Below are 22,992 nucleotides of genomic sequence, written 5' to 3'. Positions count from 1 at the left end.
TCTTGGAGCTAAGCAACAACAGCCTGCACTGATAAAACCACAGGAAGCAAAAATAATAATAATAATAATAATAATAATAATAATAATAATAATAATAATAATAATAATAATAATAATAATAATAATAATAATAATAATAAATAAATACATCCATACATACACAAATAAATAAATAAACAAATAAATAAATAAATAAATAAATAAATAAATAAATAAATAAGAAGACTATACACTTTTTCATCTGACTGCGAAGGAGACAGAGAAGGAAGACATTCACGGAAATGTCTAAATGTTAGTTTAAAAGCACTCGGATTCAGAGAGAAGACATGGAATCAAACCTCCACCCTGTTTACATCCACGTTCTCTCTCTCTCTCTTTCTCTCTCTCTCTCTCTCTTTCTCTCTCTCTCTCTCTCTCTCTCTCTCTCTCTCTCTCTCTCTCTCTCTCTCTCTCTCGGCTGTGACTCAAAGAGTGTGAATAATGGATGACGAAGGGAGACATTTTCCTTCCCACCCCCCACCCCCCCACCCCCTTTCACCCTCTTTGCTTACGTTACACAAGGACACAGAGGGCTGAAAATAGCGCTGCCGTCCTCATGTGATGTGAAATTAAAAGCACACTGGAGCGGAGATACTTGCTGCTGGGGAACTCAACACTTGTTTGACTCCATCTGACAATCCCTCCATCCGGCCTGCAACACCACCTCCATCTGTCTGTGCAAGGGTACTTTTCACCACAGCAAGCTTTTTTTGGAATATGATGATGTACATGTGATTGTAATAAAGAGATTTTAATTAGCTATGACATGTTGGTTTTGTGCTATTATTTACACGCATGCGAACTGCGGACGGTCAAACTCCCCTGAATCCGTGTGAATCCATCGGACGTTTACTGTGAGGCTTTTAGCCAGCAGTGCCTTTACTTCCATTAGTGGCTGGGACATCGACGGATTCCTCGTACATTAGCATGCATACATTCATGTAGGGTCACTTATTTATTAACACATTACATGAATAACCAAAGAGCCTTATTTAATCACCTGGTGCAAAGGTTCCCAAAAAATAAAATAGTGCTGAACTCAATAACCGGTAGAAAATGATAGAAAAAGAGGATTTCTCAATCAGACAGTTTCCAGGAAACTGCAACTGAAACGTCCAAGTGGCTGGGATTGTATTTTTGTGTGAAAGGTTTTGGTGCTGATATCAGCAGGATGCTCACTGCAGTTAATGTGATGCACATTGAGGTATTGATCGTTCACTGAAGGTGCTGAGAGGACAAAGTGTGGGAAAACCAGGAAGGGTGACTCACGAGGAACCGCCGGGACAGAAGATCAAGACCCTCCGAAGACCCCAGAGATCAAATAGAAGAAGGAATGTGACGAATCCAACCTACAATAACAAATATGTTTATTTATCAATATTACACGGAAGTGAAAATATAGTGTGATATAATAATGCAAAATCTAAATTTCATAACAGTTGGGGAAGTAAATCCCTGGCCTAAAATATATACTGTATTTTTGTTGTTTTTCTTAACGTCGGTTTTAAAAAGTGCAGTATTTTCTAACGTAACATGAAACCGCAATACGTGAAATAGTTGAAGCTGTTCCCGCCCATATTACTTAAAATGACATTAAAACTAGTGAGTGAGATCAAGCTGGACAGATGCAAATTCAGCTGCAGCGAGATCTCACTTAAAAAGAGGAAACACTTTTTTCTTTTTCTTTTTTTCGCTAAAGTGCGCCTACAAAGGAAACAGTGGAGGAGATAAAGGCACGGCTGCACAGTCTGTGTGACATGTAGGATGATAGTTATGGTAAAAGGATGGATTTGAAGACAATGGTGTGCCAATCTAAAAGACTTAAGGCAATGACGGCCGGTTGCACAGAGAGATGAGATTATATTATGAATTGTAATGCATATGTAAGCAGCATTCGAATAGAAATCATCATTATGTTGTTGTTGTTTTTTAAGGGTGAGTTAGAGTTACTGAGTTGTGAAATGCTTTTTCAGTCTTCATTGCTGTTTTCAAGCGTGGGATGACAGCGCTATTTTATTTTGTAGAGCCGCAGTAATAACAACGTGTACGATACCACTGATGGAATAGTGATTTTCTGTATTCACTTAAAGGTGACTGACTCTGAAGCTCCTAGGCTCCCATCCGACCGATGTCCCAAGAGCAATAACAACAATCTGCCTATTCTTTGAGCCCACCGTGCTCCCATGTTCAACTCATCCTTGGGGTGACCAAGGCTACTCCAGATGTGTCCAGGAGGAGGCGCACTTCCTGAAGACGCAGACCCAAAGGAGACCACTGACCCACTTCAACCAGCTGCAGCAGTTCCCTGATCACAACCAGAGGGAGGCTGACCTCCAAAACCAGAATCACTAAACACAAATGTCGTGTTAAACAGCGCACTCTAGTGGTGTTACCGAGGCACTAACAGAAATTACCATCAGCTCTTCGAAAAGAATCATATTGGTCAAAGATTACTCTATGAATTTCGTTTCCTGTTTAGCGGATATATATATATCCTTATGCTGTATTCTCTCTTGTACAAGTATTGATTTCCTCTGCTAATGAAAACCTTTGTTGTGGAACAAACACGTTGTAAATATTATTTTTAATATCTGCATTTTAATGTCCTTTTTCTAGTGTATTGCTGCTTGAACAATCATTTCTTTTAGAGTTTCGTCCAACTTGCGTCTAATGGGAATTTATGAATTTAAAAACCTCCTGTCTTCAGTAAAACACATACAATTTTAACCTATTTTATTTTTAACATACAGTAAAAAAAAAGAAAGAGCAAACTGCTGATGATTGGTCTAATATTAGAAGTTTGTTGAAAATGACTCAAGCTGATGAGCTAAATCCGGAGACTGTTTCCTCCAGATGGTTGATGACGCCAGTAGAGACGACCAGAAGCCACCAGAAGCTCCTGTCAAAGTCTTTTTGTGCCGCACTGACCACAGCGTTCAAAGACTGGAGTGTGGGAAACTGAGGGCGGCGTCACAAACGATCCATGAGACAGACGACACACTGTCCACACCAAGACAGGACAACTTAGTCAAACTGTGAGGGGGAAAAACAAGAAATGATCCATTGATTTTTAGTGATTTGCAGGATTTATAATAACTTAAATTAATTCCTAAATATCTACAAAGTAAATTGTAATAATATATAAACCGTACAACAGATTTTTCACAGACTTGCACCCATAAATGTTTAAAAAAAAAAAATGTAATCATATTAAATCTCCACAAAAGCATTTCACAGAAATACATTTAAAAAATCTGTATTGCTTCATCACAGTTGTGCTAACTTAAAAAGCATCTTTTAATTAATAATGTTATCTGGTAGCAACTTGTGCAAAGTTTAAACAAACGTTTTCTATTTCAACAAACAATATTTCACCAATTATATTCACTTCCCCTGAATAAATACGTTAATAAAATGTAAAATATTTTGAGTTTATGAGTAATTTCTTCTAAAGCGAACTCGTGCTGTAATCACTCACCATTGTTTTAAACACGCCTTATTTCAGTTTCACTTATATTTAAGAGCAAACTGTAAGATGACTTTATAATTCACTGACAAATAAATGTTGTTGTTTTTTTTACACCTGTAACATTTGTGTTTTTAAAACACCCTGCTGAAATAGTTCGGTTAACATTTTCATCTGAGTTGTAATGTCACATTTCAATGAAAAACATCAGCTTTCCTCTAAGAATTTCATCAGGAATAAATATAATATATTACATATAATTGAGGTCACTTCATCAATTAAATCTAAAGCACTTCTATAATTTACTTCACTCTGCCGATTGTCACTAAATTCATTATTGTGCATAGGGGTCAGCCGTCCAGATATTTAGTTCAAATCGGAGATGTCTTCATCTTTCAGCTGCTGGAATTCCAAAACGTTCCTGGTAACCACCGCCTCCTGATGTGCCGCGTATTGAGACACGCTTCTATTGTTCACGGCAGTGAAAGCAGTGAGAGAGCGGAGTGTGGGAAACCAGAGGGAACTCCCTCACAGAGCCGCTGCAGGGCAGCAGATGCTGACCTCTGGCCCGGAGACATGCAGCGCAATGTGACGGCATCTGAAGCCCGGCGTCCAGAAACCTTTTTTTTTTTTTTTTTTCACTCTCGTCGAAACATTTACAGCGATAAACCAAGAATTCACAGATGAACGCTTGAAGAATCTTCGATTTTTACGCCGCGTCTTTCTCACATATTTGAACCTGCGGGTCGACTGGTTTCCCTCCAGACGGTTGGTGACGTCAGGCCGCCTCCGGAGCGCACGGCCAGGAAACACCACAACACCACGGCGTTCAAAGAGCGAGGGTGGGGGGGGGGGGGGGGGGGGGGGGGGGGGGGGGGACTGGGAGCAGCTTCCTGCTCAAGTCAGAGATCACAGCTGCCACATCTGGACGAGAAAACTTAACATTAAAAAAAAAAAAAAAAAAAGGTTTTATCGTCTAGTTTTGTGCTTTAAAAGTAGTTAAAACACCTTGTAAAGTGAAGAAGGAAAGGTCCATTATTTGTATGAATATCTGGTTTAATGGTTGAATATGTGAGCTTCATAGTGTTTACAATTGATTACTCAGCATTGATCTGTTGACAGACGAAGACCAAGTTACTCTTCACAGTGGTTACGACTTTGAATTTGAAACGTCTGGTTCGATTTTTGATTTATTTCTCTTTTTGTTCCTGCAGTGAAAGCAGTGTGGGAAACCAGAGGAAACTCCCTCACAGAGCTGCTGCAGGGGCAGCAGACGCTGACCTCTGGCCTGGAGACATGGAGCGCAATGTGACGGCGTCACAGCCGAAGCCTGACGTTTAGACACTTTCAAAGAAATAGCAAACTTTCCCATTGGTCACCTGCAAACGTGAAGGCAAAGAAGACGATGATAAAAAGTTGCTCATAACAATCCATTTTAACGTTCCACATTGGATATTCAGTTATTGGTCAGATTGCACATCACTCTCAATCATAAACCTGTGAAATTCGATTAATTGATGAGAAAACACTTATTAATCCTATAAGTTTGATCATAATTGTATTAAAAAATGTGTAAAAGAACTTCATCTTTGGCAATTTAGACATTTAGTCCGCATTTTCACCAAACAAGTTTCCCTCCAGGTGGTTGGTGACTGTGAGAGCCCACCACCAGGAAAACGCCACAAAAGCCCCCAATCAAAGCCTTTTTGTGTCACACTGACCACAGCATTCAAAGACCGAGTGTGGGAACCTGAGAGCGGCTCTCTGCTCACACGTACTACAAGCCAGACGTGAGCTGACACGCCTGTGACACCTTGACATGAGGATTTAGTCGAATTCTGAATGGGAACAAAAAAAAACAATGTTTCTCTGTAGTGATCTAAAAAGAAAAAATTTAAGTCTGAATAACCACTTTTTTTAACTTGACTTGTGGAGCAACATTTCACTTTATCAGTCAATCTACAATATCACGTGTCATAAAGTAATAATTGATCTTTACATTTTCCACTTTAGTCTCTCGTCATCTCCTCCCAGTCCTCCACCTGTTCCCCTGAGATCTAATTGTGGTAACCGACTAATAGGACCATTGAACATGCGGCAGGGCAGACTTCTTTTCATCATATCCTGGTTCTCTGATTGGTCCAGACTGTGGGAAACGTCCACCAGAGTCAGACCCACACATTCATATGGAGATGCAGGAGTATAAATAGGAGGGAAGCAGCCAGCACACATCAGATTCTCTCTTCAGAGACCTCCACAGCACAGAGATCCAAACATGGCTCCTACAATCACTGCAGCAATGACCAGTCCTCAGGACCTCCTCACTCTCAACCACAAGGTAAATTGATGATTCATCAAGTTTCAATCAACTATGAGAGATGTGTTTCTTTATTGTTTTGCTGCTGAACAAGTTCATTAATGACTTTGTCCTTGTTTGTGCAGGTGAGAAAACCTCTGGTGGAGAAGTTACGCAGAGAGAGAATCAACAGCAGCATCGAGCAGCTCAAGTCTCTCCTGGGTCCAGAGTTCCTCAAACAGCAGCCAGACTCCAAGCTGGAGAAAGCAGACATCCTGGAGAGGACAGTCTGCTTCCTGACACAGCTGCAGCAGCAGAACCAACAGCAGAGAAAACTGCTCAACCACTTCAACAAGCTGCAGTCGTCCTCTGATCACAACCTGAGAGAGGCTGACTTCTCTCCTCTGAGCTCCACAGTCCAGACCAGCAGCTCCAAAGACAAGAGTCCAGTCAACAGCGCCCTCTGGAGGCCGTGGTAGACACCTACAGACTGGAGATGACGCAGACAAACTCTCAAGACCATATTGGTCAACGATTACTGGACTGAATTAAGTCACATTTTATGGACTTCTTCTTCTGGATTTACAGAAGATTAGATTACATTTGCAATAGAATATTTCCTGAGGAAATTATTGCAAAGAATATCCTATTATTGTTAAGAAGCAACGATTTCAACGATTACTGGACTGACTTTTATTAGGAATTGTACAGATTTGTTCTGTCAGATTTTGTGCATTTTGATATGCAGCATGTTTCTTGTGGGAATTACATCAACAATATATTTCATGTTGAAAATGAAATCATCTTGTTGGGCGAAAAAAACAACAACAACCTAAAAGACCATGTTGGTCAGAATCAATTGAATCTGATGGTGATGGAAGTCAACATATTGTATATGTGTATAGATATTCCATTTCATAAATGAGATGTGAAGAGGGGTTACATTATCATTCATTTTAAGAAGGATTTTATGCCTCTTTGGTGTCTATGTGACTTTTCTACTAAATAGTTTGAATCTATTTAATCATTAACATTGATCGGTTATCAGGTCAAAATGTAATTTTCTTTTCATGTGAAAAGATTTCTCGTCAAATTGTTCCTCTCTGGCCGGTTGAGCCAGTTAACATTGTTTTAAACTTTGCATTACTTGTTTCATCACTATTGTGATGTTTTAAACAGGATCTGTTTTAAGGTCTGATTTGAATTTTACCTCTTTTTTTTTTTTTTAAAAAGCTCAACTTATCACAAATAAGCAAGGTTTTATTTCTTACTTAATGTTTCACCTCATCTTGTTTATGTCTTTTGTAAAGACAACTGTCCCTTGGCTCAGTGCAGAGTCCTGGACATTTTAGCTGGAGACAACATGAAAAGATGGTGTTGGTGAAGGACAAAGTTTAAACGTCCTTATTTGTGTTTCACACCGTTTCCTGTGGAAACAGTGAAACATCATGACCATATTGTCGTCAATCTGTTTGTCCGCTTGACATTCAGAGTGAATTTATAATCTATTGGATTGCTCAGCATTAATCTGGTATCAGATCAAAATGTATATTCATACTTTACTGTAAAGCCTGTGTATGTTCTTCTTCTTTGAAGGAGACCTTGTGTTCTGATTTTCTATCATCCGGATCCTTCTTTGCATTTGTTTTAGAGTGCGATTCCTGCTCAGTTGTGCACGTCTGAATGATGCTTCATCTCATTGTGTGTCTTTTATAAAGACGACGGTTCCCCCACTCAGTCCCGAGTGCAGCGTCTTGGAAGTGTTACCAAGTTATTGTTGTGATGCGTCATCGCGTACATGTGACTCCAATAGGAGCTCTTACAGGGAAATGATCCCAGCTTCACCTGATTAATAAATATTAGCAGGGTCACAATCACGTCTTTGAGTTTCTTTGAAAGGGTGTTTCTCAGATTTAACTGGGGAAGCGTCACACTATTTATCAATCCATCAGCAGACGTCAGCCTTTACAACCGGGTATTCTGTTCCAGCTTCAAGTCTCCAATCAAAGATGTTGCATCCATTTGAAAAAGTCTTGAGCTCAGCTGCTGGAATGACAAAACATTCGAGGTATCCGTCGTCTCCTAATGGGCGGCATAATGAGGCACACTTCTATTGTTGCGTTGGTGAAAGTGCTGAACGTGCAGAGTGTGGGAAACCAGAGGAAACTCACTCACAGAGGCCCCGAGGGACAAAAGATGCTGACCTCTGCCCCGAGGAGATGGGCTGGTAACCTGGAATATGGTGGGATTACAACAAATCCCCGCTGACAAGAAACAGAAACATTCCTTGAAACTTGAAAAAAATAAATGAATAAATTATTTTTAACAAACAACTGATCAAATTCTGAAATTGTGATTGAATTCTGTATGGGACTCATTCAAAAACAATAAAATCAGAGAATTGTCGCTGAATACCACAAAACACTTTTCTGAGCAGTGAAGAGTCGTTTTCTATTATTTTGTAAGAGTCTAAAATTTAAAACTGCTAAAATATTCACTCTTGGGCCAAATTTGTGTGAAATAAAACCACTGTAATTGTTTATTACAAATTTAATAAAGTAAAGTTCAAGGTGGGAAAATGGTAAAATCTAAAAGAGGCAACCAAGAATCGTTTTGAAAAAAATCCTTTTTTTGACATTGCGCACTAGATATTCCGTCTGGAATCAGAGTGTGAGAAAACTCCAGACAACCAGGTCATAATTAAGTTTGATTAACACCCTTAAGCACAGCCCGAGACAAATAATGCCCACTGGGATTTGGCACGCTTATCAACCAGCTGCCTCAGCCGACTTTCATTTACACCTCAGTAATATTTCATTAATCAATGATGAGAACGTTTCTATTTGGACAGAATTCTGTTTTACGTGGTTTTAATTTAGTTTATTTTTAAAAACAGAATACAGGAACGTCTGCTTTGTAGTTTGAGTGTTCGGCGTTTGTGACTGCGTGTTGAAATATCTTGAAATCTCTGAGCCCAACGTTCTTCTTCTTCTTCTTCTTCTTCTTCTTCTTCTTTCCCTCCAGATGGTTGGTGACGTCAGGCTCCATCTCCGTTAGAATGAATCCACCACAAACATCCTCTCAGTCAAAGCCCCTTTGCCGATCACAGCGTTACTGTGATTGTGAATAGAAATGACTAATAAATCGGTGATTTGAAGTGATTTTGAAATACAAATGCAGTTTGTCAGGTATAAAGAACAACTTGCAACAGGAGGAATATTCTGTGAGTCACACATGTGATCACACAGTGACCAACTGGGGGGCTCGTTTATAAAACACTGTGCAAACGCACATCTGCACGCACTTTCCTTTTATTGACCTTTTCCCGCTCCACTAGGTGGCAGCATCACTTCACACGTTAGTACAGACATCTATCCAATGATAAGATAAGATAAGATAAGATAAGATAAGATAAGATAAGATAAGATATCCTTTATTTATCTCACATGTGGAGAAATGTGCAGTGGTACAACAGGATAGTAAAGAGAAAGACGCACACATAGCAGAAACTAAAAAAGCTGATAAAAATACAATATAATAAAAATATGCACACGGTGCCTATAAGTGTGGACATGTACAGAATATGGGGGTCAGTGAAGGCAGATTTAATGCTGATTGAAAATCACTGTGGTTTCTTATGATGAAGCTGTTTGCTGTGAGGATCTGAAGACTTCAGACGGAGGAGTTTGAACCAAGACAACCAGCATATTGAAGTTTATTCAGTGGAAGTAAATGAAGTCGATAAATCTTTCTGAAGTCTTCTCTTACGTCACAACCAACGGGGGTTATCAATGTGAATTACAGGTATTCAAAAGTCCTTTTTTTTTTATTCCCCCAGTTCATCAAATGGCTATAAATTCACTCCACACATGAATCTAACTCTGATATGAATCTGTACAAACTTCTCAGTGAGATAATTACCTACTGGTGTTGTAAAAAGGCCAAAACTTCACAAAAATGAAGCCTGATGAGTATCATAACAGACGTGTTTAACCTGTGTCTGCTAATAACTTTGGTAATAATTAATCTGACTTTGACTTCACATTTTACTTCACTTTGTGTGTCTCAGGCTGTATAAGGCAAATAATTTACATCATGTATGTTTCATGTATGTTTCATGTATTTAAAGACATACAGAACATACACTAACATTATTAATTATAGTATTAAAAGTTTAAGTTTTTCTTTATGAAGGCAAATAGTTTTTTTTTTACTTTTTGTTGTGAAATATGATTTTTGCTGTGGAAATCACAGCACCGATATTTTTCATGACGAAAAACAAAACATCTTTTCGGGCAAAAGACAAGATGAAAAAAAAAAAAAAAAAAGATCATATTGGTCACTGAAATAAATCTTATGAAATTGAACAACCTGCCCATCTGCATGAACAAAGTTTACATGTATTTACTGGCTGCTTGATATTTCATGTGGAAACAATGACATTCAGATTGAATATTTGATGACTCAGCGTTCTATTATTAAATCAACATGTAAGAATGACCCTTCTGTATTGAAAGACTGTAAAGCTGCTGTAAGATGAAATTCCCTTGTGAAAATAATGGCAAAACAATGTTTATGTTTTAAAAGGTGCATGAATCAAATCTGATTACATCGGCAACTATTCAGGTTACATTCTGACTATGATGGTGAAAACGGTTATTGTCCTTTCCATGGACACGTCAGATCTGTGGATATTCAAACGGTTGTGTTGAAAGATCGTCTTTGTGAAAAAGACTTTTACAAAAACACAAATTATTTGTCGAAATATAATTGTGACTACTGGCAGATAATTATAAGAAACAATAATCTGTGACCAAATCGTTCAAACCAGGTGACTGACGTGAATAACGCGACGATCGTGGGTGAGCTTAAAAGTTCCCAAAATGTTTGACGATGTGGTTTAAAAAAAAAAATTTAAATTTCTGGAGAAAAACATAAAAGATCCAACAAACTGAGACGACATGTCTTTCAACACTTCCTGCATTTTTCCAGTTAATGTTGTCATTTGAAGGTGTCCGACAGTCAGAATGTTATTTTAAGTATTTCCCTGCTCCGATAGACCAGACATAATCTCATGCATGATTGAGGCACACTTCTATTGTTCCTGCAGTGAAAGAACAGAGTGTGGGAAACGAGAGGAAACTCACTCACAGAGCCGCTGTGGGACAATAGATCCAGACCTTTGGCCTCAAGTGGTATGAATTAAAAAGGGGGGGTGGGGGGGGGATGGGGCCCCGACTACAAACTAGACTGACATCTTTTAAATCATTAAGATTTTACTCTCTATCACCTATTTGGTTGAGGGCGACACATCGAATCCCGGTACCACACACGTGAACGAATATGTCAACAGGCTGGAGACGACAGATTTAAAATCTTAATCGATAAAAGTGATGATGATCAAATATGTTCGCTTAGATTTGGGCGCATGCTTTAATTTCTTTCGAGAAGATGGTGCTGCGGAGAAGGTTTGAGCGTGACGAGCGTCGCCAACCACCCCACCACCTTCTCCGGTGGGGTTTTTGGCACACGTCAAGTAGCAGCTGCCTCCACCTCCCTCCGTCAGCTCCCCACCAATCCATCCAGCAGCTAACAGGGGCTTCACTCACAGTGGAGCTGGTGGAGGCTGGTGGAGCTGGTGGAGGCTGGAGCTTCGACGAGATGATTCTGGGTGAAAGGCAGGGTACATCCTGACTCCAGTCCTTCACAGAACAACATCCTGTGATGGAAATGTTCACATTCTGAGATGTTTAAATGAGAGAAATGACCATATTTGGTCATTTGCTGATTCCTTCCACACGAGCAATCATACGACAGCGACAGTCACGGTCCAAGTACATGCACACGGTGTGTCAGGCATCCTCGTCTTGTGTACTTCTTCAAATCAATGTAGTATTTATCACACGCGTAGGAATGTCGGACTTTGCCATGTGTAGGACGTGACGATAGGCTGGCAGACGTCACATCGGCAATACTTCACATGGAGGATTGTGATGCGGTGCCTGACTGAAGACGCAGGTTTAACCGGACGACGAAAAATATGAATGAAGTGATGACACACAATTTCAGATATGTTTTATCAGTTAACCCTAACCTGAACTGTGGTAGCTGCTGCTGCTCGTTAACTCCAGCTGCTTAATAAAGTCAAGCTCTGTTTCTAATGCAACACGTTTCTGATACGTTCCTCCACTTTTATTGAAACTTTCCTAAAGATCGATCAGGTGATCAGTTTCACTTGATCTTGAACTATATTACTTTATATACACTTTTATAGATTTTTAGTTTACAAGAGTTTGCATAAAGTCTAATAGTTATAAACATGAATATTGTGAATCTAGAAGATTAAGATTGCGGTCCACCACAGGCAGAATAACAAAAACTCATCTTTTATCACGTTTTTCATCCAGAAAGCAGATAAACTGTTGGTGTCTGACATGGAGCACGATGGTGAGTCGGTTCCACGAAGCTTGGTGAGTCACTCTCCGTCTCACCTAATCATTTACCTTTTCTCTTGAGATCTGATGTCTCAAAAAAAAAAAAAAAAAAAAGACCATATCCAGTCACATCACTTATTTCTTGAGCGAAACTATGAGATGAAAAAACTTTCATAAACCAACTGCACACTCAAACTAAGTGAGGACATTTTCTTTACGCGTCTGCCTGGTGTTCAGCTCGCTGTGTTGGAATGTGAAACCTAATGTGATGCATAATGAGACACACGTGTATTGATCTCCGAGCTGAACGCTTGTGGGAAAAGCAGAGGAGACTCCCCCTCAGCGCCTCGGCGGAACAATGGATGAAGACCCCTGCAGAAACAAGACTGGGCTTTGAAAAGGGAATTTAATGCTACTCCCAGAACTTTGGGGCCAAATGACAATTTGTTGCTCGCCGGTAACCAGTTTTAGGTGTAAACACCTAAACTTCAAGTCACGACGCATGTTGTCTACAACAACAACGCACATGAAACATTGAGTAACGGAGGAAGTGTGGGAAAGCCCCGAGGAGGGGGTCACAGTTCACAGCAATTTGCATCCTTAACAACACCAGCACCCGACTATTGTCCAGGGGATTTGGCACACGTCAGGAAACATCTGCCTGAACCCAACTTCTTATCGGAAAAAAAACGACACTACTTCACCAGTGGAAGACGGACCTCTTATAAAGTGCAAGTGAAAATGTGAAAAGTGCAAAATGAGTTGAGGAAGATGGCAAACTACGGAGGCGACGGTAGTTTTTTTTTTACTGTCAAATTCTTTTAGCCAGTCCTTTTCTGTGTCCCTCCAGATGGTTGGTGATGTCAGCCTCCCGTCTCCGTTAGAGCGCACGGCCGGCCGCTGGCACCGACGAGCCATTTAAAGTCTTTTTGTGTCGTGATCTGGCCACGGCATTCAGAGACTGAGTGTGGGAAACTCAGAGCAACCGTCTCCTCACAGCAACAAGTCAGAGGACACCTGCCACATCTGGACAGAGTTTCACAAATATTACTAATAAACAAAAAACATTTCAATAAAAAAAACAAACAAACATTGTGCTTTACACTATTTCCAACTACTTATAAAAGGAAAAGTTTTGAAACCGATGTTTATTTACGTTTTTGAGTGAGGAAAGTTGAGAGACTGCATTGTTGAAAATTAATTTCTAAAATCTAAATCTGTTGTTTTAATGTAGTTAGTTTAATTCATTTAAATTTATTTTTGTTTATTTATTTCTTGTATCTTTACAATTTACCCTTCACCTTCATTATTTTGTTAAAGTATAGTACACACATAATGTTATAAACTAAACACTCAAAGCTTGACATGTGTGTTGCACTACACAAAGGAGACTGTCCCTCTATGAACACCATCAATATTCACACTGTAAAATTGATTTTTGCTTAAAAGGACTATGTGAGCAATAAATAGTTTATTGCATGCGTGCTAAGAAGATAAGCGTGTGCTCAGTGACGGCCACTGATCCCTTCAGGAGCTTTATCTACCCTCTTTATTGGGTCACTAGTTTCTCAGACTTAGAAAAGGTTTTTGTCCGTCTCTGGTCTCCTCCCAGTCCTCCACCTGTTCCCCCGGGATTTAACTATTGTCCCGTTCTAATATGACCATCGAGCATGTGGCAGGCCAGGACTCCCTTTTCATTTTCACCCAGCTCTCTGATTGGTCCAGACTGTGGGAAACGTCCACCAGAGTCAGACCCACACATTCATATGGAGATGCAGGAGTATAAATAGGAGGGAAGCAGCCAGCACACATCAGATTCTCTCTTCAGAGACCTCCACAGCACAGAGATCCAAACATGGCTCCTACAATCACTGCAGCAATGACCAGTCCTCAGGACCTCCTCACTCTCAACCACAAGGTAAATTGATGATTCAAAGGATCTCAATCTTTAATTGTAAGACTGCATTTTCTCATTGTCATTTTGTGGCTGAACAAGTTCATTAATGACTTTGTCCTTGTTTGTGCAGGTGAGAAAACCTCTGGTGGAGAAGTTACGCAGAGAGAGAATCAACAGCAGCATCGAGCAGCTCAAGTCTCTCCTGGGTCCAGAGTTCCTCAAACAGCAGCCAGACTCCAAGCTGGAGAAAGCAGACATCCTGGAGAGGACAGTCTGCTTCCTGACACAGCTGCAGCAGCATCGGGCTGTGGACTCGGCGGCGGTCCGTCAGGGATACTCCCGGTGTGTCCAGGAGGCGGTTCACTTCATGTCCAAGCAGGAAGTGAAGACACAGACTCAGGGGAGACTGATGAACCACTTCAACAAGCTGCAGTCGTCCTCTGATCACAACCTGAGAGAGGCTGACTTCTCTCCTCTGAGCTCCACAGTCCAGACCAGCAGCTCCAAAGACAAGAGTCCAGTCAACAGCGCCCTCTGGAGGCCGTGGTAGACACTTACAGACTGGAGATGACGCAGACAAACTCTCAAGACCATATTGGTCAACGATTACTGGACTGAATTCTTTTGAATTCTATTAAGTTGTTTGTCTATATGTTCAAAAGCGTTTATCAATTGGAATTTGTATCTTTGTATAAGATTATGTTTCCTGAGGAAATAACAATATCTTTCATATTGCGAAAGAAAACAATATGCCATTCGTGTTGAATGAAACAAATCTGACCGTGCCAGTACATATTAATAGTTTTCAAATACCAGGAATGCTGGGGTAATTCTTATTGCTTTCAGTTGTATAGATCATAATGGTCTAATATCTAAAAGCAATCTTGATGGAAACAATACCACAATGGTATCTATGTAAAAAAAAAAAATGTTTGTGAATTTCGGTCGGTTGTTAGACCATAAGTTCAAAAAGTTTTTTGATTCAACTGTGATACTTTTTGGTTATTATCAGTGACTTTGATCAAAAACATCCGTTGTCCTTTCTGAGACACTCTGTTTAAATGAACTTTGCTCAATCATATGTGATTGTTGAGGGTGATCTGGTTAAAGATCCTTACATTTATTATTTACTGTAAAAGGTTTGTGTATTACCACATTATCGCAGTATGTGTTTTTTTCCAAACTGATTTTTTTTGGGAATGATGTGATCTGTTTTAAGGTCAAATTTATTTCGGACTCTTTTCAACTGAAAACGTTTCCTTTTCTTTTAGGGAAAACAATGAGTCTGATCTGGTTGAATCCTACACATCGTCTTTTATAAAGACTGGTTTTCCTTTACTCGCTCTGAGTACAGTGTGATTGGTAGAAATCTAAATGTTGTTGTGATGCATCATCGCCTCTTCACCACCCATTGAGACGGGGCTCATTATGTCTCGTTGAATAAACAAACACTTGGCAGCTTAAACTTTTGTGTTTCTGTGCATTTTCATGACACAACAGGTGGACGTTCTCTTTCATTTTAAGTGGATATAGAAAAGTCTGCTTTGTTAAGATACTTGGAGTAAAACAAAACAACAACATATCAGTACTAATTAAGCACACATCTATTAATCAAGAACACACGGGTTCACTGTGAAACTATGCGGCGTAACAAGACAGCGTTGTTCAAATCAGTTCTGATGAAGAGAGATTAAGTTTAAGTTGTTCACTTCATAGGAACTCGTCGAAACGGTTAAACAATCGTTTGAAAAATTGAACCGTTGACGTGTTTGGATGTGACGTTAATCATTTCCCCCCTTGAAGTGGTCCTGATTGGTAATGAGATGCAAAACCAGACACACTTCTATTGTCTGTGCAGTGGGACCAGTGAAAGGACAGAGTGTGGGAAAGCGGGGAGAACGCTCTCACAGAGCGACTGCGGGACAAAAGACACTGACCTTTGCCCTGAGGGGACGGAGATTAAAGAAGTGCCGGCCCCCCCTGGACGGTTGTATTTGTCCTTAATAATATGGGATTTTAATGCCGTTGTTGAGGAACATTGTGTCGACCTCAAAATTAGTTTCTTGGACACAATTCAATTTTTTGTTGTGTTTTAAAACAAAGTCTTTTTGTGGATAAACACAACACTTCTCTGAATTTTAAACCCACTGATCTTCGAGTATTAAATGTTAAACACAGACCAATATCATGACGACAAGCTGCAGAACAAGTTAAAAAGAAATAAACTGAGATATTTACTGCGTCAAGCGCTGCGACTATGACATGAGATAGCTGCACCGACTATACGACATGCCCCAAAGCCAGTCAGCAATGAATGACAAAAGAAGTCTATTGTCACTGATACAGAAAGTAAAGCTATTAGTGAGGCAATAACCCGGCTACATGTTTGTGAACCTGTTAACTTCACTGTTTTATGGCCGCCTCATGCCACACTGAGTTCTGTACTTAGTGCCCCTTTTATAACATTTAGCACCAGAATGGACAGGATGAATCAAACAGTCTCCATAATGCCCGGAGGCACAGCCAGAACACGACAAATTAAGGATTTTAGCTTGTTGAATGTTAAATTATTAAATCTTGATCTTTTGAATTAGGCGTGTCTTCGTGTGTGTGTGTGTGTGTGTGTGTTTAAGGGCACATGCCAATTTTCTACTAATTTACAGAGTGTGAGAAATCTCTGGAGGGCAGAAGGCTGCTGTCAATAAGATCCACTCCAGTGGATTATTTCCCCGAGGGATTTGGCACACTTCAGGAAGCAGCTGCCTTCCTGAGCTGAAATGTTGTCATTTATTTATAACTCCTTTTTATAACCCCATATCAAAAAAAAAAAAAAAGATTCCTAACAAATAATGTAATTTGTCAAATCACTGTCAGTTGTTTTTTTTTTTTTTAGAATCATTTCGGATTTTAAAAACTGTGTGAACGAGCCAATGGGCTTCTTTCCCTCCAGATGGTTGGTGGTGTAATTCCACATCACTACAATCACACACAGCCAGCATCTGTCACTGAAGTCCTTTTGTGGATCATTGACCACAGCACAGGGAGGCAGTGTGGGAAACTGACATCAACCAGCTCCTCACACCAACTAGAAGGCACGTGTCAGATGACATGAGTGCATCTGGACGGCAGCATGATGATTATCTGAGTTAATTCCCATCGTCAGAAACCACACTCTACATTAGAATATTGTTTTATAAATGTATATTAGTAACATTTGAGGAAAATGACAAATTATTTAAATTGAGAGGTCTGTTTGTCTAAGAATTGAAAATAAATCAATATTCACATGTTGCATTTTGTGATTGGGTAAATCAAACACAACATAAAATGTAACATGCACCTCCACTGCTATTTTATTTCTTATTTCCTTCATGGAATCGTTCACACTTTTCTCGGTCTGATCGTTTGTTCAATTAACGTCATTTATATCAGCAACACATTGAACATTTGATCCTTCCATCTCCGCCCAGTCCTCCACCTGTTCCCCTGAGACCTATCTATTGTCCCCAGAGAATTAAAGGCAGTGTGTTGCTGCTCCACATGTCTCATTGTCTCAACCAGCTCTCTGATTGGTCCAGACTGTGGGAAACATCCACCAGAGTCAGACCCACACATTCATATGGAGATGCAGGAGTATAAATAGGAGGGAAGCGGCCAGCACACATCAGATTCTCTCTTCAGAGACCTCCACAGCACAGAGATCCAAACATGGCTCCTACAATCACTGCAGCAATGACCAGTCCTCAGGACCTCCTCACTCTCAACCACAAGGTAAATTGATGATTCATCAAGTTTCAATCAACTATGAGAGATGTATTTCTTTATTGTTTTGCTGCTGAACAAGTTAATTAATGACTTTGTCCCTGTTTGTGCAGGTGAGAAAACCTCTGGTGGAGAAGTTACGCAGAGAGAGAATCAACAGCAGCATCGAGCAGCTCAAGTCTCTCCTGGGTCCAGAGTTCCTCAAACAGCAGCCAGACTCCAAGCTGGAGAAAGCAGACATCCTGGAGAGGACAGTCTGCTTCCTGACACAGCTGCAGCAGCAGAACCAACAGCAGAGAAAACTGCTCAACCACTTCAACAAGCTGCAGTCGTCCTCTGATCACAACCTGAGAGAGGCTGACTTCTCTCCTCTGAGCTCCACAGTCCAGACCAGCAGCTCCAAAGACAAGAGTCCAGTCAACAGCGCCCTCTGGAGGCCGTGGTAGACACCTACAGACTGGAGATGATGCAGACAAACTCTCAAGACCATATTGGTCAACGATTACTGGACTGAATTAAGTCACATTTTATGGACTTCTTCTTCTGGATTTACAGAAGATTAGATTACATTTGCAATAGAATATTTCCTGAGGAAATTATTGCAAAAATTATCCTTCATATTAAGAAGGAAAACATGTTGTCATGCATGTTGCATGAATCCAATTTGATTGCTTGAGCAATCTGTCTTAAAATGTACTGTTGTGTTATTTGTTATTGATCAATGTGGTCAAACATTCAAAAGTCCCTTTTATGGACAATTTGCAAAACTGGCCTGTTTTTCTATGTAATAACTCGTATTACTAGAAACTGATCTGTTGGTCCAACGGTCAAACATTACATGATTGAATGATGTGAATTTTACAAACTTGTTCAACTATGAACCGACGACTTTGTTACTGTGTGAACACACATTTCCAGAGGAAATAATAATATTTCTATTAGAAAACTGATCTTGTCATGCATGTTGCATGTTTCAAGTCAGATTACATCAGTAATCGTTCAGTCTGAATTGACGAATACTATAACTATATTTGTTATGTTTTGTTACTTATTGCCAATTGATCTGTTTTAAGATCCAAATGTTTATCGTTCTATTCTGAAAGTTTGAGGGTTGAACATGAAATGAAATTATCTTCATTGTAATTGCAACCTGAAAAGAGATCTGTATCAAGATTAACATGAACCATTTTACTCTATTTGGAGAAAGTGTTGATTGACAGTAAGCAGAACGTGCTGTAAATTGTCTCTTATGGAGACTCGTGTTCATTCACTCCTCTGGAGAAACAATCTACAAGTTGTGCCTTGTTGACTAAAAAAAAAAAAAAAAAACTACCAGATGAAATTGTGTTTTTGTCTCTGTTGATCATGTTTACATCTTCATAAGCACGAAGAATAGATGTTCTCTATCTTTTTGTATAATTTCTATTTAAAACGCCACAGCATCGTTTACTCCACATTTTATTGGAGAATCGTAAACCTGGAAGTTTGTCAGAAAATAAGTCAGAATATTGTGAAAGAGAGGAGTTATCAATGGTATGTCACTTTTGATATGTACTGTATGATTTTAAGACATAAAAACCCCAAAACATACAATTTACAGTCAATTTCTAAAGATAAACTTTGGTTTATTTCACATTTACATATATATTCTTGTAAACTTATGACATTTACTAATTGTAAATGTTGAGTGGGTTGCAAATAGTCTCTGACGTGATGCATAATGAGACACACTTCCATTATCCCTCCAGTGAAAGCAGTGAAAGGATAGAGTGTGGGAAACCAGAGAAAGCTCACTCACAGAGCTACTATAGGACAATAGACCCAGACCTTTGCCCTGAAAGGACACGAGTTAAAGAGAGATTGGTTTGATGAGAATTTTAAAAGCAGATTCCTGGAAGTGCCTTCCGTTGTGAAAATGAAATAGCCTCATGAGTTTTGCAATGACTTTTTTTTTTTTTTATTATCATTGTTGGGGTTTTTTCTTAGTTGTTTTAACTCTTCAAATCGTGATTTAATGGGATTCTTATGTGTGGTTTGGCAGATGAGAGTCTGTTTATCAGCTGAAGAGTCTTCACACAACACGTTAAACCCCAGTGTGGTTCTGATTGACTCGACCTCTGTCGTGCTAATGATGCAGCGGTGACAGACCGTTAAAACGTTCATTGAAATGACTCCCACAGTAAAAAAAAAAAAAACCTGCCTCATAAGTTAAGTTCATTCATATTTCTTTCTTTAAATGCGTAGATTTTCACACTAATTTAAAAGACTTTTTAATCTACATTTCAAACATACAAACTGACAGAATGAGCCAATGGTCTTCGCTCGCTACAGATGGTTTCTGATGCATCATTGACCACAGCACAGGGAGGCAGTGTGGGAAACTGACATCAACCAGCTCCTCACACCAACTGGAAGTGTGTCAGATGACATGAGTGCATCTGGAAAGCAGCATGATGATTATCGGTCTGATGTAAAGACTAAAGAAGATCCAGGATCTGACTTCTTGCGGTATTATTTTTCGAGCGAGCAAACTGGCTAAAGAAAAAGAAAAAAATAAAGACATTTCTCCAAAAAAAAATAAAAAATGAAAAGTGGATACAACACAGGCTTTTTCAATCAACTTCATGTATGATGGAGGCCTCATATTTACTTCTCCAGCATTTTGACGAATTCAAATTTCACTTGCATTTCATATTTAACTGTACAACATAAAAGTTATTCTGTCTGATGAGACGACTAAAGTGTGCTCAGTCAAAGTCATTGATCTCGGCATCAAACTGCAGACCTGCTCTCTCTGCAGGGGAGCCACTTTCTCAGATTCACAGTGTTCAGTCCCGACAATAACAAAATAACAACACAACAGCAAAAAGCCACGACACAAATGCAAAGAGCACAACGGAAGTTAACTCAAAACAAAAAGGCGCAGCGGTCGAAACAAGGGGGGGGGCATAGTTTCCGGCGGACTATATTCTGAGACGGCATCCAAACGATGGACATACATAAGTTATGAAACATATTGCTCAATTCAGTTTCAACACAGCAAACAACATTGCTGATTTCTGAAAACACATAAAATTAATCACAATCAGAGCAGCAGCTTTTTACTTACGTTACTCCTGTAATAAAAAATGGTCCGTCAAAAAATGTTGTCCCCCGGAAATACAGCCCGCGCTCTTCCGACCGCGGGGCACTTCCGTTGTTGGAATGTTGCGTTGTGGCCTTTGAATAATAATTCTTTTTTAAAAGGTTAATTTGATTCAATGATAGCAAGTAAAGGGGAAAAAAAGCTCCGTTCTTTGTGGTTGTGTTGTTTACTAAATAAACCATCTTCCCACTTGGGTTAAATCCTGTAGTTATTTATTTTTAGCCAAAATTATTAAACCACCACACAAATTCATCATTTTATACCTCTTCAAAACTGCCACTTTATACAATTTTTAATCTTTCTATTCTCTCTGCTGTAATGTAGTCCAACTTTGGACGGTTGGGCTTTAAAACTTGATGTAGATCGTTGCCTTGAATAAACAAAACACTCCCTGCTGAACTGTTCAGGGTTTTTTTTTTTTTTTCATGTTTCATGAGATTATAGTTACCATGATGACAGACAGCTGTTTTCTTTCTTATGTGGTTGTCAGACATTTCCATCATTTTTACTATATTTGATTTACAAGTCTGTCGTAATTTTTCTTCTCAACATATGGGCTCAAGGGAAATAGTTTTTTAAGCTACATTAGTCAGTGATCATCACTGTTTTATTATGTCAATGTAATCATATGGATTAAGTGATCAAATCACCACTTTGGCACAATTATCATGCTCAGACATTTAAATGAACAAGATATTAAGTTAAGAAGCTTCTCCGTAAAGTGGTCGGACATTAAATCTAATGAGGCACACGTCTATTGTTCCTTCAGATTAAGTAGTGTGGGAAACCAGAGAAAACTCACTCACAGAGCCGCCGTCGGACAAAAGACTCAGACCGTTGACCTCAGGACCGGCTACTGAAAGAAAGAAAACTGAATCAAATATGGACCTCTATATTTAACAGGTCTCTTAAAAACTAAGCACTTTTTTGAAACTCAGACAACAGTTTTGAATTAACAATGTGTCAATAATAAACAATAATTACTATCTTTTAATAAATGATGACAATTGGAAACGAATGTGATAAAAAAGTACAAGAGTGGATTCCTCGCTTTTGGACTATTTTCACGAATCTTTGGCAAATATACAAATTTCAGAGTGGGGACTCTCAAATTATTTTTCAAACAGCTCGTTTATGTCTCTACCATTTAATGTAATGTGAAGATCTAATTTTTTATCATTTCTTTCATTATGAAAAGTTTACTTCGTGCTTTGGCACTTTACTGTGGGGAAAAGCAAAACAGTCTGACGGTTATATGATCATTCTCATTAAATCTGACTTGTTTTAAGATCAGACACCGGTTTGCCTGTTACTCCTATAAAATGAGAACTTCTACTCCATTTGACCAATGAACACTTTGGAGTTTTTTAATGATTTCTTTTAATGCATCGAGTAGACAAACTCGTGTGACGTTACAAGGCAACCAGCTAGAAACTGCTGATGACAAATATGGCCTCGGTGGAGTCATTGTGGTTAAGACTCACTTAACATCTCTGCTTCATCGATATTTTATACTACCTGGAAAATCATAGGATGTGAAAATATTTTATAGGTAAATCAGTACCTTGAATCAGATTCTTTGTGACAACAATTGCCTTGTTCTTTGATCTTTTTGGCATGAAAACAAAAAACCACAGGGGACGAGTTACACAGCCAAATAAGGAATTTTGAGGAAGAAGGCAAATAGATTTTATGTCACTCCAGTGTGTGTATATCATAAGAATGTAAATCTTTTAAAAAAAAAAAAGAGAAAAAAAAAAGAATCTGAAGTTATTTATTCGATCCACAACTTACTCCTGTTTGTAAAGTGGATAAGATTGATAATTTTCCTCCCTGGAGAGTTTTCTCATTGCAAATAATGTGATGCATAATCAGACACACTTCTTTTGTTCCTCCAATAAAAGCCGTGAAAGGACAGAGTGTGGGAAAGCAGAGAAAGCTCACTCACAGAGC

The 22,992-nt window shown here is 39.2% G+C and overlaps 2 protein-coding genes across 2 annotated transcripts; both read left to right on the top strand.

The window, feature by feature from the left end:
• Positions 1-2,892: 2,892 nt before the first annotated feature.
• Positions 2,893-14,682, top strand: LOC308108318 (uncharacterized protein; the record flags this gene model as incomplete). The annotated part of the gene is given in 10 exon segments (XM_080461149.1): positions 2,893-3,074; positions 3,988-4,093; positions 4,271-4,347; positions 4,720-4,813; positions 5,651-5,739; positions 5,741-5,843; positions 5,948-6,276; positions 12,166-12,248; positions 14,026-14,153; positions 14,263-14,682. Coding segments are annotated over 10 exon segments (1,611 nt in total).
• Positions 14,683-17,803: 3,121 nt separating this feature from the next.
• Positions 17,804-19,204, top strand: LOC308109040 (transcription factor HES-5-like). The gene is made up of 2 exons (XM_080462381.1): positions 17,804-17,903; positions 18,008-19,204. Exons 1-2 carry the CDS (start codon positions 17,841-17,843, stop codon positions 18,338-18,340), a joined length of 396 nt encoding a protein of 131 aa, XP_080318507.1. The 5' UTR covers positions 17,804-17,840; the 3' UTR covers positions 18,341-19,204.
• The last annotated feature ends 3,788 nt before the right edge of the window (positions 19,205-22,992 follow it).

Source organism: Lipophrys pholis (genome assembly GCF_963383615.2).
Source record: "Lipophrys pholis genome assembly, chromosome: 4".
In the NCBI taxonomy this organism is placed as follows: domain Eukaryota; kingdom Metazoa; phylum Chordata; class Actinopteri; order Blenniiformes; family Blenniidae; genus Lipophrys; species Lipophrys pholis.
This window is presented reverse-complemented; position numbering and strand designations above follow the sequence as displayed.

Coding starts and splice junctions, on each gene's coding strand:
- LOC308109040 (XM_080462381.1), top strand. CDS start 17,841: ATGGCTCCTACAATCACTGCAGCAATGACCAGTCCTCAGGACCTCCTC. Junction 17,904..18,007: donor TCCTCACTCTCAACCACAAG/GTAAATTGATGA, acceptor CTGTTTGTGCAG/GTGAGAAAACCTCTGGTGGA.